At 41.2% G+C, this 15,288-nt stretch overlaps 1 protein-coding gene across 3 annotated transcripts; it reads right to left on the reverse strand.

Annotated features, from left to right (window-relative positions):
* Positions 1-544: 544 nt before the first annotated feature.
* On the reverse strand, positions 545-15,043 carry ubtf (upstream binding transcription factor). Of its 3 annotated transcripts, XM_036589217.1 has the most exons (22): positions 14,297-15,043; positions 13,412-13,521; positions 11,742-11,793; positions 11,432-11,604; positions 10,935-11,018; positions 10,378-10,533; positions 10,029-10,093; positions 9,747-9,873; positions 9,518-9,628; positions 9,100-9,233; positions 8,701-8,842; positions 8,506-8,547; positions 8,306-8,416; positions 8,037-8,192; positions 7,347-7,493; positions 7,121-7,231; positions 6,384-6,472; positions 5,987-6,176; positions 4,106-4,153; positions 3,938-4,003; positions 3,693-3,830; positions 545-2,957 (listed from the first exon to the last, which is right to left on the reverse strand). In XM_036589217.1, exons 3-22 carry the CDS (start codon positions 11,776-11,778, stop codon positions 2,847-2,849), a joined length of 2,238 nt encoding a protein of 745 aa, XP_036445110.1. In that variant the 5' UTR covers positions 11,779-11,793; positions 13,412-13,521; positions 14,297-15,043; the 3' UTR covers positions 545-2,846. The 3 variants fall into 3 exon arrangements, with proteins under 3 accessions (XP_036445110.1, XP_036445111.1, XP_036445112.1); XM_036589218.1 differs by lacking the exon at positions 13,412-13,521; XM_036589219.1 differs by lacking the exons at positions 13,412-13,521; positions 14,297-15,043 and adding an exon at positions 12,058-13,350.
* Positions 15,044-15,288: the final 245 nt, after the last annotated feature.

The following is a 15,288-nucleotide window of genomic DNA, read 5'->3' on the forward strand; positions in this document are numbered from 1 at the left end:
CATTAATTTGGCATTCCCTCGCAGTTACAATTGGTTTTGCAGGGGAACGGTTTGGGATGGAATGCAAAAATACTGCAAGGGAACACAATGTTGTTGAAATTTTTTTTCTCGCAATGACAATTTAAGAGCTCAGCAGAAATATTCCAAACCACTTGGAATAAAATCTTTAATTTAAAATAAAAGTCAAGAATATGTTTGCCGCCTTCTGTGAAATTACTATTTTTAGACCACAGTGATATTCATGTTTTTTTTTTCCTGGGATTTCTGACTAAACCCCCACTCTTTAAAAGGGTATTCTGTCCTAAAACTAGTTTAATATATTGTTTCTCATGAAACTTCAATAAACCCCTTACCCCAAATTCAGTTCATCAACAACAGTTGATTTTGCTCCTGTAGTTCTGCACTGGAGCAATGAGTCTAATATAATAAAGATTTTGAGTATCATAGACTTCCATTGTTTTTCAGCTTCACTAGCCTCAGGCAAGTTTAGATTTCTTTTAGTGAACCACCTCTACAAGAAAGTAAGAAATAAACAGTCACGCAGTTGCTAAAGATAGGTTTATTTGATCAAATGGTAAATTCCAGGAATAACACCTCTGACTATAGAAAACATCCAAATGTTCCAAATTATCAGCAGTACAAATTATTTGTTTTTTTGCCATTTCTACAAATAAACAAACAGCTGAGGGGTATAAAAACTAAAACATACCAAATTAAAATCTTTTCCTCCTCAGAGCAATTGACAAACAAATCCAGACCACCGGCCACTACAAGAACCACGTAGGGGACAACTTGGCCAAATGAAAATACAATTTTTCACTCAATAAAAAAAAGAAAAGAAAACATATTTACAAATACCTTACAACAGCAGTGAACCAAATCTATCCCCATTGATCTCCTTGTTCCTAATCATATTGCCGAATCTACTAAGGACTGTGTCCTGTGTTCCTCACCACCATCATGAATAACCACATATAACCACCTTTCATGCCTTTCCAGCTGAGTCAAGTTAACTCAGCTGGATACAGCCGACAGACCTCACGTTCTTGCTCATCTTTAAGGGCGCCGCCAATTAAAGATGCGTCCTTTGTGTTTTGGGGTACATAACATCGTAACAGACACCACCATCCAATAGGTGTAAAAGCACATAGCTGCAATTCCAGCAAGGTGTTTACACAATGCTAAAAAAAAATTAAAGGATAGGGAGGAGAAAAACAGTGACCCAAAACTGTTCATATATACACAACAAAAGATTTTCTCCTCCATTAAATACAACATTCCTTTACATTCCTTGAGCTGGTGCTTATAAGAACAAGTCAGTGGTTGAAGTACGTGGATGAGGGGAAAACCAGAGAAGTGTGAGGAGTGAGGAAAAGAGGGAAAAGGGAGGGAAAGGAACACTAAGATGACAGTCAGCTGGTGAGGCCGTCTAGGATAAGTGCACAGCATTGAGGGCCAAACTGATATCACAATCAGACGTTTAAAAGAAAATAATCTAACGTAGCAGGCAATTAAAACAAGCCCGATAATATATCTTTAAAACAAACCAGTCTAACTCTTAGCAGACAATTAAAACAAACCAAACATTAAAAAAAAGAAAAAAAAAAGTGCAGCCCTGCAAAGCAGCATCAAAATAAAAAGCTGGAAGAGTAAAACAGGTTGGATGGAAAACACCAATTCTAATCGTAAGAAGTCAGCAACAGGGTTTGTGGGTGGAGCTTCCTCTCAAACAAGTACACATCTGGGCCAAGGAAAACGTTATATAGTCTCTTTTGTTTCGCCTATTACAAAAGATTCCAAAGATAGATTCTCTCGCTCTTTTAAAGCGATCAAATGGAAGAATCTCGGTCAACGTCCAAAGTACATTTGCTAAACAGATGAATTGGTGCCTAATTTAAAAAAAACAAAAACAAACAAAAGTAACCCACATAGGTGATGGTGGCTTATGTACATGCTATGATCAAGCTGCGTTTGTGTGCCAATTCCACAATTCCACACGGACAGACATTCAAACATCGCGCTATTGTTCCTGAAGGTACCACACTTCGAACTGAAGAATTACAGAAGCAAAAATACACCACCATGGCAATTGAGGGAGCAGGAAAGAAAGAAAGAAAGAAAGAAAGAAAGAAAAGGTTTGGAAAGGCATGAGGATGACGACTGTGAAAAGGATGTAGAGAAGGAGGATAGGAAAGACAAAGCAGACATTCTTTAGAGTGCAAGTATTTGGTCCCCTTTACTTCCCAAAAGAAATCCGCCTAGCTAACAGATTCTTTGGCTTGTGGGCCTGTTACTCCCCTAAAAAAAGAAAAAAAGAAAAAAAAGAAAAAAAAAACAAAACAAACAAACAAGTCTGGAAAAGAGAAAGGGCATCATTCCTATTCTCCTTCCTTCAAATAATGGCTTTAGACACTAAACAAGATGGTAAAGGTCTACTTCATGGTGCCACCAGCATCTTTTAAAGCTAATTTGGGACAGTTGAAAGAAAGTCTGCGAGCTAGCAGAGCTGAACCCTATTAAAGAACAGATTCGTGTTCGCTGTGAGGGAATTGAAGGTATAATACATCTTTAGTCCTACGAGTGTGCAATTTCTCCTCCTTTCATTCCATTTCCTTCTTTAAAAGCCTTTAACTGAAAACAACCTCAGTGAGACTGTAAAGGGGGGAAAAAAGAGAAAAGCAAAGGATGACAGAGAGATGGTTGCTGAGTGAGTGGATGTGGTGGTGGTGGTGGAGGGAGCTCCCCCTGGTGGCTGGAGGAGTGCAGTGCAGGCCCATGGCTCTGACTCATGGCTCAGTTCACAGGGTCTCTGGCAGTCTGCGGGCTCGCTCTGCTCCAGCTCCCTCTCAGTCTGAGTCTGAATCAGACGAATCGTCTGAGCTGGACCCACTGCTGCTGCTCTCTGATTTATTTTCCTTATCCTCCGCCTCTTCATCTTCATCCTCCTCCTCGTCAGCCTGGGAAACAAGATAAAGGAATTCAATATTGCATCTATACTAGGGAGAGAGTATGAAAAGTTATCCTCCATGTTTGAAATGTTTAACGAGTGAGAGGTACAACCTAATATGTGCTATAAAAATAAATGTAGTTAAACAGGTTCAGGTAAAACATTTCTGGCATTTTTCACAGCAAGACATATTTCGAGTCAACATAAAAACCATGTTTGTGACATAAAACGTTTATCAAAAGTCTTCATCACACTCATGGTAGCTGTAAGTAACACAGCACCAGTTTAAAGAACATAACCATTTCAGAGCGAGAGCCAACCAGGCAAAAGTACACAGTGGGGTTAGTTTTAACACGCTGTAACAACTAAGCCCACTAAAGTAAAGAATGAGAAGACTCCACATCCCAATGTATGGCACAATCTCTTTTCATTAATCATTTATTTTGAAGCATATTTTTGTGTGTTTACATTGGAAAGTTTGCCTGGTTCAAATATTGAATTAAGTCCGACTGCATCATTTTGCCAGACTTTTATAGTGAATACTGCTTGTAAAAAGAATTATTCATCTTGATCATTTTTTTTTAAATTATTCATCAACAAACAAAATGTGTTCTGTTGCCCCGGACACATTTTAGACAGCACCAGTAATTTGTGTTGCTACATATAGCAAGAAGATAGCATTTTATAATATGTGCTATAAAAATAACTGTTCCTCAAACAATGTGAAACAATCAAGAAATCTCACATCATCGTCTTCATCCTCATCTTCGCCCTCGTCCTCATCGTCATCCCCTTCCTCACTATCCTCTGCACTGGATGATGCCTCCTCAGATTCCTTTTCGTCCTCTTCATCCTCTTCATCATCTTCGTCATCGTCCACGTCCTGTTAGAAAACAGTATACAATTGCGATAAGAGAAAATGTGAAGCTGTGCATTACCTTACAGAGAACAACTCCCTATGATCATGCAACAGTCAGTGTTCAGACTTACTGAGGACTTGGACTTGGCTTTCTGTTTAGCAGTGGTACCACCTGGTTTGCTTGTCCCCTTTCTCTTCTATAAAAAGGTTTTTAAAAGTATATGTTAAAGCAAACATTGATCAAAGATCCTTTTCACAAAAGAAAATAAACCAAAACGGTACATGAAAAAGTAACTTACTAAGGTATTGTACTCTTTGTAAGCAGCTCTCTCTTGAGATGATAAACTCTGTAAAACAAATTCATATGTTATTAATTGTGTCACATTTCAAACAAACAAATAAAACACCAGGCACCTTTGTAACTTTGCTTTGCTCGTTTTGAATTTTCAATTTAAAACTGAAATGCCATGCTCCGACTAGGCCTGGGCGATATCAAAATAATTAGTTTGATATTTTGTGTTTCAAAACCGTGATATCCATAATGTCGCCCACGGTCAAAAAAAACATGGCAGCTACTTCTATTCTATTTTAGTCTACATGCTTTAACTGTTTTAATGAAATTTTTAATAAAACGCACATAGTAAACAATGATACTTAGTAACACAGTTTTTTGAGAACTAATTTTCTGTCATTATAATAAACGTTACTTCAAGCATGTGCATTCCTGAACTACTTCTGCCGCAGATTTGCGGCGACTTGCGTGCTAAAGAAACTTCAGACTGCAGGTGATTTCCAAAGCTGTGCCCACGTGCTTTCACATTAAAAACAAGGCGTTTTCCGTCGCCACAGCTGCGTTTTCATAATTCAACCACCTGGATATTTAATCTGTACAGAAAATACTGCACACCGGCCGTAGCTGAGGATCAGAGGTTAGGGGTAACATAATCCTACGCTAACTTTGTCCTTTAGCTCGTTTTACTGCAGCGAGTCAAGTTGAGGCGAGCTGAAGTTCTAAAGCACGTCGGCATTGATCTGCGCTGCGATTCACATAAAGTAAATTAAGGGTCATTAGTGTGAAGGAGCTGGCATTACAGTGCGTAGCACAGAGTAATAACACTGATTGCTTCTTAAACCTCCCTTTCTCTTACATTTCACCCTTTAGCTCTTACCCCTCCGTTTTGCGCGTTCACGCCTAGGGGGTAGGATGTCCTGTTTTTTGTTGAGATAGAGGGGTAGGGTGAAGAGTTAGGGCTACATGGCCCTCTAAACGGAGGTTTTTCAGAGGCAAACTCCAAACAGTGTTATGAGGGGATAAAAAAGAAAAAAAGGCAAGATGGTTGCGCGAGCGACCAAAGACACTTACAATTTTAAGTATTTTCTCCATTAAAATTACGATAACCATTGTATTATTTTAGTTTAATGTTGTTTTAATGTATTATGGTCCTTTTCTTCATAACAAGCATAAAAATGCTGGTAGTATGCTGATGTCTCAGTAGCTGGCTAGCTAAATTTCCTGTTCCACCTTAAATTGTGGGGGTGGAACAGGAAAATTCAAATAAGAAGCTCGAACAGCCGACTTCAACTTCATATCACTGAAGAATCAGAGGTGGGTGATAATAAATAACTGTCCCATCCTCCCTTTTTAATGGTATATAATGCTCTAATTGTAACTAAAGCCCAGCAGTGAGGTTGCTGAACTTTACTCTCCTCCGCTATCACTGCAAACTGGCAGGGCTGCGTACAGAGCAGCGCTAGTAGCCTGTTAAAGAAGTCATGTTCTGGGATCTGCTGTGTGAGCCTGTAACCTTCTTAAACATCAACCCCAGTTTCCCAACCTATTTTTCGAGCTGTTTAATGGTGAATTTGTCCTCTCAGTTCTTTTACCAAAACAGCGATTATCACCTTTAACACATCGCCACCGGGTTACTTTTCCATCATCGGCGATATCCAATTACCTCGACCTATCACCCAGGCCTAGTTCTTAAATGTTCTTTAGCCATTATTTAATTGTGGGAGCTAAACATAAGTTCTAAAATGCCTTTTGTACGGTCTGTGACCATTAGATTAAATTACATTTCAGAGTTGGTCTGTAAAAGTTGCGTACAGCTGTTCTGCATGTTTTCCCAAACACAGCATTTAATTTGCATGTTAAAACGCTGTGAATTGGAGTACTGACATACCGCAAGCCACTGTTCAAGCTGCACTTTGTACTGCTTTTGTTTCTCCTCCGCAATCTTCTTGTAGCGGTCTTTTTCCTTCTGAGGGAGCCTCTGCCAGCGGCCACCGATCTCACCCATGCGCTCCTTCATGGGCAGATGATTCAGCTCCCCATTCGACAGCATTTCCTGAGAGAACTTCTGATAGCCGTTTCTGAGAGGATAAAGGTCGAAAGGACAACATTACAATAGGCTCAGTCTTGTCAGCTGCCCACGACTCATCATTGTCAGTGTATACAATATCCCCAGCCACCAAGTGATGATGACGATTTCAGAAAATTACAGAACACTAGAACTTGCAATGTAGTTACGGCAATGGATGAGAAGCATGCACATAACGGCAACAACAAAATTAACGTACGATGGTGGTTTTTTGGGCTCTCCATCAAACTTCATCTTTTTCCCTGAGGCGACCACTGCAGGAGGAGCACGCATCTCACTCAGGTCTCTCTGAGCAAAAAGAAACATGGGAAGTGTGAGAGCAGAAACACTATAAACACTGTGTCACGTTCAGATTTTTATCAAGGAGGAGACCATTTCATAAACAAAGAGTTATCAGCTAGCTAATAACTTAAGCTCAAAAATAAATTAATGAATATGTATGTATTCATATAAACTGTGCAGAACATTTAAAGAACCTGAGAAAATTAGATTTAAAAAGCTTTTTATCTGGTCAGTAAGAGTTTATTTGCCCAGAAAAACACTAATGTTACAATAAATTCAAATAACACTAATTTCTGAAGGAAGCTCAGTATTATTTTTAGTCATCATGCACTGCCTGGTTTAGCTAATCAGTAGTTCACTGTGTTAAATCAAATGTGCTGCACCACAACATTGTGGAGACATCTGGAGCCAAATTTTGTTCTTCAAAGTAGCACTAAATATCAACTTTTTTGGAAAAAATAAATTGATACTTTTTACCATTTGTTTATTTGCATTTAATATAATGTTATGATATAAAAGCACAGACATACCTATTGGTATTAGTACCTTGGCAGAGTACTAATATAAAGTTAGGCACCCAAAAGTCTTTTCTTCATTCTGGTTAGATCTATCTGAATATTGTTAACAAAATAACAAAACTTATGTCATGCCCACCTCATATCTCTTCTGGTCCTCTGCAGCCTTTTTGATCCACATGATCTTCTCCTTTTTCTCCATGGTGTTCCAGGTGGCCTCCATGGCTTTCTCTGCCTTTGGCCGGTCATTCTGAACAAGCACACAAAAAAAGAAAATGCGTATGGTATTAAAAAGATATACAGTCCATATCAGCTAGCAAGTTGAGTAGAAGATTCAGTTGGACCACGTTTTATGTGTCACTCACCTTAAATCGAGCCAAATAATCTCCGATGACACTGTGCTGCCAGATTTCCTGTGCAGTCTTGGGTGGGTCCGGCAGCTTGCCTTTCTCCTCTTTCCCCCGTTTCTCTGACTCTGCCTTTAACACCGCCTCCAGGTTCTTGTATTTTTCCTATAAGAGATCAGAGCTTTCAATGGCCGTGGGCGAAAGCTCGTGCTTCTGCTTCATATGCTTTGAGTACACTCGATCGAAAAACTGGTGCACAAAATTTGCCCCCAAGCAATGCATTAGCTTGGAGAACATGTCTGTAATCAGTTGACGCTACAGCCATTCTGAATACAACACACACACACACACACACACACACCTCAGCCAAATGACCCATGTGGGAAAAGTTCAAACTGTTCATTGTTTATTAGTTGTATGTGCCCCTCAGGGTCCGCTTATTTCCTACACACTATCCTATGAAAACATATTTCATAAAATGTGAGGTAAGGAAGAGGGCCGCTTGTGCATTTTAAAGTGTGTTCCTTTTTGTAGTTCTGTGCATTTAATCATTTTCTAATCAAGTATACTCAAATCATTATGGCTGCACAAGCTTTCGCCCATGACCACAATTTCGTAATGAATTTACATTAATTCACTGCTCCAGGTGCCAGGGAGCTGCAGTACTTTAACAAGGAGTGCTGGTAGGTTTTGTGTGTGATGGGTTACCTTCTTCTTGTCAGACAGATCATTCCACATGCGGGCCAGGAGTCTAGTGAGCTCACTGTCGGACAGATCGGGCCTCTCTTGCTGAAGTTTAGGCCGCTTCTCTTCAGCGAAGATGAACATGGCAGAGATTGGCCGCTTGGGCTTCTCTGGAGTGCTCTATGTATATGGAAAAAAACCCAGAAAGAATGTGTCACAGAAGAATAAAGACAAACCACACACACACACACACACCACATAAGCAATGTACAGAATCAGCAGGCTGAATTCACCTTTGCTTTAGAGTTCTTTTTAGAGGCCGGGCTGCTGCCTCCAGTGCCTTTCTTAAAGCCCACCATCTTCTGCTCTGCCAAGATTCTCTGCTGTTCCTCCACCGAAATGCTCTACAGTGCAGAAACAGTGTTAAAACACAAAAATACAAAGAGGAAAAGGAACACTTCAAGCATGGCTATTAAAACACATCTCTACTTACACACAAATATCGGTTCATCTCAATTTCATATTCTTTCTTTTTCTGAAAGAAAAAGGGGGAGAGAGCATGAGGATACAATGGCAAAGTGCTGGATTTGTAAGCACATTCATTCGCATTTCATTGCACATCAGCTCATGTGGTCTTCTCATATTTGGACTACTTCTACACATTAAGAAGCATTTGTGATGCCCAGACCTGTTCACAGCGTTTCTGATAGGCATCTTTCTCGCTCTGTTTGAGCAGTTTCCAGCGCTGACTGCACATGACCATGCGCTCTGTGCTGGGAACATCCTTCATACTGGACATCAGCTCGGCACAGAACATTGAGTATCCATTCCTAGAGAAACAGCATGAGCAATAAGATTAAATCGGCTACTACAGAAACTTCAAAGCAACTGTAACAAAAGAAACATGCCTCATCTTTTCCAAGAGCACACAGAAATATTACAAACTACTGACTTTGAAATCATATCTACTTGATATACAAAGAAAGCACAGTTTTACAGATAATGCACACATGGTTAACAGTGAAGTTTTTGGACACCCAGCAAGAAGTTTCTAGTTTGAGAATTCTGTTTTTTAGTCTGCACTTACGATGGTGGTTTGTCTGGCCGGCCGTCACACTTGTCTTTAAGTTGTCTTTCTGCTTTGGTCAGAGTGGTCTTGACAATGTCGCCTTCAGTCAGGTTCAGCTCTGGTTGCTGCTGAATCAAGTCCCGCATCTTTTCCTATAAGAAGAAGAAGGTCAGGGTTTTAAGAGGTGCAATCAGAACCTGCCAAAAAGTTAGCTTTATGAGCAAGGTGCATCACTGCTTTTGCTGATGCCTACTGTCTTTACGGAGTGTATGTTTATAACATCATTAATAGTCCTTTATAGGCCCGTTAGTCATGGTAATGCCAATCCAAGACATGTTTAAAACAGGCCCACTTGAAGAATGCCTGATTTAAAGTACACAACAGGAAGCAGCTGTCCAGCAGTCAAAAAGCAAGCAGATGTGAAAGCAGCCCTCACCTCATACTCCTTATGCTGCTCCAGAGACTTGTTAATCCACTTCAGTCTCTTTTTATCTGACAGCTGTGTCCACTTCTTTCCTAGACTATCTTTGATGTCTTTGGTGGTGGCCTGAGCAGAAGGCATTATATAAGTGTCTTGGTTTCACCATCAAGTGATGCAACACAGTGACTGCTTTTACAATATTAAACATTCACATAAGGTGGACAGGGTGGTCAGTGGAACTTACATCTGGGTGAATTTTAAGAAGGGCCTTTTTCTCATGGTTATACCACAGTTGCTGAGGTGTCTTGGGTTTCTCTGGTACATTAGAGCTCTTCTTACTTTTTGTCTCTAGCAGGTCTGGATGCTCTTCCCTGCAGGTACATCACTTATTAACACATTGCATGAAAAATAATAAATAAAAAAAAGTGAATAACACTCCAGATATAACAACTGGCCCAGAGTTGAATATCCCATTAATTATATTTTCCCAATGGATCTCTTATACAGAAAGTTTACTTGTACTTACTTGAATTTTGACATGTTAACCACAAATGTTTCCTTTTCTTTGTGAAAATCGTTTACATATTTCTCCTGTAGGGGAAAAAAAGAAACAAACAATCAGTTCAGTGTTAATGTCATTTGTAATATGGTTTTTGATGAAAAAGCTGCATGGGGCTGAAACCCAAAACAAAGAGGATCATGTCACTAAACCCAACACGTAATGGAACTGCAGTGTTCACAATGAAACAGGCTTTGCTTCTCCAATTTATGAGAGATGATCTCTAATCCTCATGTGTTAAAAGAATGTAATTTGATCTGGGCTCACTTTCTACTACTGCTTGGAGCCTTCTCTAAAGCTCATTCCCTCTTCCTACCTTTTTACGTTCTGGCAACTCCCTGTATTTCTTTGAGAGTATCTTTGTAAGGTCCAGGTTGCTCATCTCTGGGTGAAGTTTGGCATACTTGGCTCTCTTTTCCATGAAGAAGCGGAAGTATGGCGTCAGTGGCTTCTTGGGAAAGTCTGGGTGTTTCTGTAGAAAGGATAAAACATGAAGGAGTTTGACCTTAGACTCTTAGAAAGTACATCAGTTTTTAGATTTACTGAATTTCTGCACCATCTTCAGTTCAGCTCAACTACATCACCTATAATCGTAACACTTCTGTACATAACATTTGATCCTTCTTTTCAGCACACAATGCATTTTGTTGAAAATAAACAGGATATCATAAGAACCAATTCAGAAGTAAAAGAAACTGATGAGAAATGCCAGTTTCTGACTCAAGTAACAATTAAAAAGAAAAAAATGTGTAAAATAAGTGTATAAACTGTTTTACTGTAACCACTTTGTTAGGCTTTGGTTAAAGTACTAAAAGTAGCACAGTGTTGCTTTAACAATTATGATTTTGCAGAAGGCTGAAAAATTCAGTTTACCTTTATTTTTTTCCCTTTGTAGGGATTCTTGATGTAATCTTGTGCATCCACAATCAGTTCTGTTAGTGTGCGGAATTTGCGGATCTGTGAGGAGAAACGATGCAAGTAAGAAGTTAGTGGCCGCAATACAATTCAACAATACACATGCACAACTTCTCTCTCTCTCTCGTCCTTAATCCCAGTCCTGGTAAATCTACTCTCTTCACTCTTTTGTTTTTCCCCCCTCTCGAGGTGCTTGTTAATTAGTTAAATAAAATAGTTACTAAATAGTAAAACAATTAAATAAATAAAAATATGCATTGTCTGGTGTCACCAAGACTGCAATTGGGAACCCCTGTCCCACTCCCACAGCAGTAAACCTCAAAATAACTACATTCAGGCCAAAACAAATGTCCAGTTTTTCACTATCAGTTCTGTAATACATGTTGTAATGCTGTATCTTAAAAATCTAAAAATCCTACATCTTGTGGTGCACTATCGCAAAATGACCACCTCACCTCTTTTGAGAGCTCAAGCCATTTCTGTTTGCACATATCTGCTGAGTATGTGTTGAAAGCCACCTTCTCCCAGTCCATATGGGCTTCAGAGGTCTTGTACTTGGTCAGGTCCTTCTCTGGCAGATTCACTTTCATGCCATCCAAGAGTTTCATCAGATCATCCTGGGCCCAGACTGCAAAAATGAATACGTAAGTTTACAAGTTTCAAGCATACAGTCGGTGCACATTCATTTCATAGTTCATAACATAAAAGCAGACTGTTTCAGGCAAAATGAAACGTATCTAAACTAGCAGTTAGCATTACTCTCACCTTGCGCTTTACTGGCAGGGTCCATGTCTCCATTCATTTTCTAAAATCACCTCTGAAGATAAAGAAAAGGATAATTAAAAAATGTGAATTAAATATAAAACTTTGGAAATACCTTTTTGCTAACGTTCAAACCACCATTATATACATCATGCAACGAATAACATCGTTTTTAACTTTATTTACTAACTATGAATGAATGACATAAGATCAGATATTTTAAAAACAGTTTTCATATAATTAACTGAACATGAAAAAAACACATTGAGATTAATATATTTCACAATTAAAGACGCAGTTTTTTTTTCCTCCTATTTACCTGAATTGTTCATACAGATGTTGAAAATACTCGAGGACTCGCTGCTCACTTCTATACATTGGAATAAAAAACCCAGCCCTACACATAATAGTTGTTCATTACACCGCCCCTAACCGTTTACGCTGCATCGTGAGACATAGCCCATTGCTTGTGACGGTTTCAAATCTCAAATAACTCTGCAGTCGACACCAGCCAGAACGGGCAATCCGCCTAATCTTCCATTTTGTCAACTGGTGTAAGACTTGGGAGGCTTTATTTCCACCCTAAGCGCTCGTCTTGCGGGCATTTCAGGCCACCGTTTCTCTCGTCGCTCGGTTCTCGCGTCGAATGGAGGATTTTTTCGTGGGGCGAGAGGATACTGGGAGGTACCACGGGAGGAGGAAGCGAGCGTTTCGACGGCAGGCGGGCAGCTGGAGGCGACCAGCTGACCACGGAGGATCTGCTTTCGGTCTCCGTCGAGGGGGGAGACGTGGCCAGGGATGATCATGACTACAGCATGCACCACCCGACTCAGCCTCAGTGCTGACGGGGCGTCGATCTGGCTTCCGCCATGGAGGCTTTGGTCGCGCCTTAGAACACGACGGTTTAACGGAGCGAGAGAAAGAAAATAGGCTTCACGTCCACTATTAAAATGGCCGCTTCGACCTATGTGAGCGGACGGTCGCCCTCTGAAAACGTTTTATGTCGTTTTTGTGCTTGAACGGAGTGATTAAACCAGTCACAAAGCAACCAGGACGCTTCCAGGGCGAGGCGTTGCCGTTACTGAATCAGTAATGGCGGCGCTCGAAGCGACCTGGTCGAGCTCTAAATAGACATGGAAGAAGGTTAAGCCTGAGATAGATACAAACATTATCTTTATAAAGAAATACTTCACACGACCAAAACTACGACTAATGTCTTATTCTGCCTCCTTAAAAACGTTATTTTTTATCAACTAGCGCTAACTTTGCGCAAATTTAACGTTTTATTCGACAAAGTTGGCAGGCTTCGACGCACTGAATACAGCCGACTGCACGCCTCCGTAAACGGCGTGGTTTGTGTGGAAACCCCCTTTCAACAAACTACATTGTATCTTCTATCCATATGGAAACTATACAAGGCGTTCTCGTTTTAATGAGGTAAAAATATTAATTCTGATGTAATTTTTCTGTTGACTTCCAAAAATATATAGCAAATAAGTACTAAGCGACCTAGGACTGACCTACAGTAGCTAGCCGGCTAGAACTAGCTAGCTTCGGGTTCCAACCGCCGGGGGAGAAGTGGAGCCCAAATTCGCCCAAACGACCCAAAGTTCATTTACAAATTAAGCATAAAGTTTGCTTTTAGGTCAAATACCTTAGAAACACAATCTTACCGTAAAACTCGTCCGTTACTTCGAGTTTCAACTGACGTGGATGGATACGGAGGTTGAGCACGAGGTGTTGGTAGCCGTATGGCGGCGGATTGGAAGCTGGTCTTCAATGGCTTGGAGAAAAAGAATGAAGAGAAAAAATAAATAAAACCTCACTGGCGCTGAATGCGGCGTGTGCGTTTTAGTAGCGTCTGCGACTGAGAAATCTGCGATAAAACGCTTCAGTCGCCGGGTCAACTGTATGATTTTATCGCGACACGAAAAGAAAAAATGCAACAGCCGAGACTGAGAGCACCTCACTGGCGTGACGACTGTTGTAGAGCCGCCATACTACCAGCCCCGTCTTCCAGGCAGGTTCATCCGTGTCGCCCCCGAATAAAAAGAAAAACGAGCCTGCACGGTAAAGCCGTGGCTGGAAACTCACTTAGTGGGCTTTCTGGTGGCGGATAAACAAACTCGGTGCAATCACGAAGAAGATTGTACGGTGAGTGCGAGAGAGAGAGGGCAGTAAGCCCACACGGTGAGATATTTAACCGAGCTCCCTGATGGCTAACCAGTGGCGGCTGGTTCTCCTCGCCACAGCCACATGCACTCCACACTCGGAAATAAAAACACCACGTCCGAACTGAACTTTAAACGCACCCGATACCTTTAACGAAATACATTTTCTGCGAAATTAGCTAAAAAATAGGTTGCGGAATCGCGGTCGACGGAGATCATGCGCTTTATTTACCCGGGTCTCCGGACGGGAAATTCGGCTATGGGCGACCCCGGAATGCTGTAGCTTAGCCTGCACCAGTCGACTCGATATAAAAAAAAACACGGCGTTTCTTTTTTTTAAAAAAATCGTATTCAAAGTAAAAGACAAAATATGAGACGTTAGTTTACCTCAGTCGCTTAGTTTAGCCCCGAGGGTTGTTTTCCTTTTTGTTGTTTACCAAACGGTCGGTGAGGCGAAGTGCGGCGGGGCGAGCCCTACCTGTGGCAGGCGCTGTGCGAGTGGAAGTGGTTGTGGAACAAGGGGAGGGTTGAATGTTGGCCAGCAGTGCGCCGCCGGTCCAGGGCATGGGGCGCTCCAGTCCCCGCAGAGCCGCCAGACTTTTTTCCCCCCGCCTCCATCTCTCTCTCGCCCTCTCTCCTTCCAGTGAGCGCGCAGCTCTCTCGCTCCCACCATTTTCTCTCTCTCTCGCTCCCCCTCTCCAAAGGAGACCATCCGCGTTTTCATGAAATCTATCTCTTCTCTTCACCCCCGCCGCTTTGCAGCGCGTATCACGCAGGCTTCGCTTTACCCTCCATTCGCTTTCAGCTTCGCTTCGGCGCTTTGAAAAAGACATGGAGGTCCAACAAATAATATCACCCGTGCGTTTTGATTTTGTTTTCCTTTTCCTGATGATTTCATACTCTGGTTTTGATTTGTAACCCACATTTACAAATAAATGAAGCCAAATTTTGAGAAGATTCCTGAGTGGTCCTTATGCAAGAGGGAAAAGTTGGGAAGTGTTCTACTGCAAAAAGTCTGAAAGTGGGGAACAAAAGCCCGAAGAACAACGGTCTGTGGTGCACGTTTATACACCCTACTTCTTTCCCCTTTTTAAGTCACTTTGACAGCTACATCTTTTTTCGTCCTTTAATATCATTCAACTCCACCTTGCCTGTTTGTGGGCGTCACCCGCATCGTCCAATCAAGACGTTGTGATTTGGTGAAAACAAATGATTTTCCAATGAGCGCGCAGCCTCGTTAGAATATCAGTGGAGTGACAGGCGCTCAGCGGTTTGTCACAGCTATAGTAAAACACACAAGCAGCAGCAGTGCAGCGATATGACAGCCCACAAAGCAAACGTTTCACACGACAAATGTTTGTCCATAATAAGCAGTCCAG

This window comes from Colossoma macropomum, unplaced genomic scaffold (genome assembly GCF_904425465.1).
Source record: "Colossoma macropomum unplaced genomic scaffold, Colossoma_macropomum, whole genome shotgun sequence".
Lineage (NCBI taxonomy): Eukaryota > Metazoa > Chordata > Actinopteri > Characiformes > Serrasalmidae > Colossoma > Colossoma macropomum.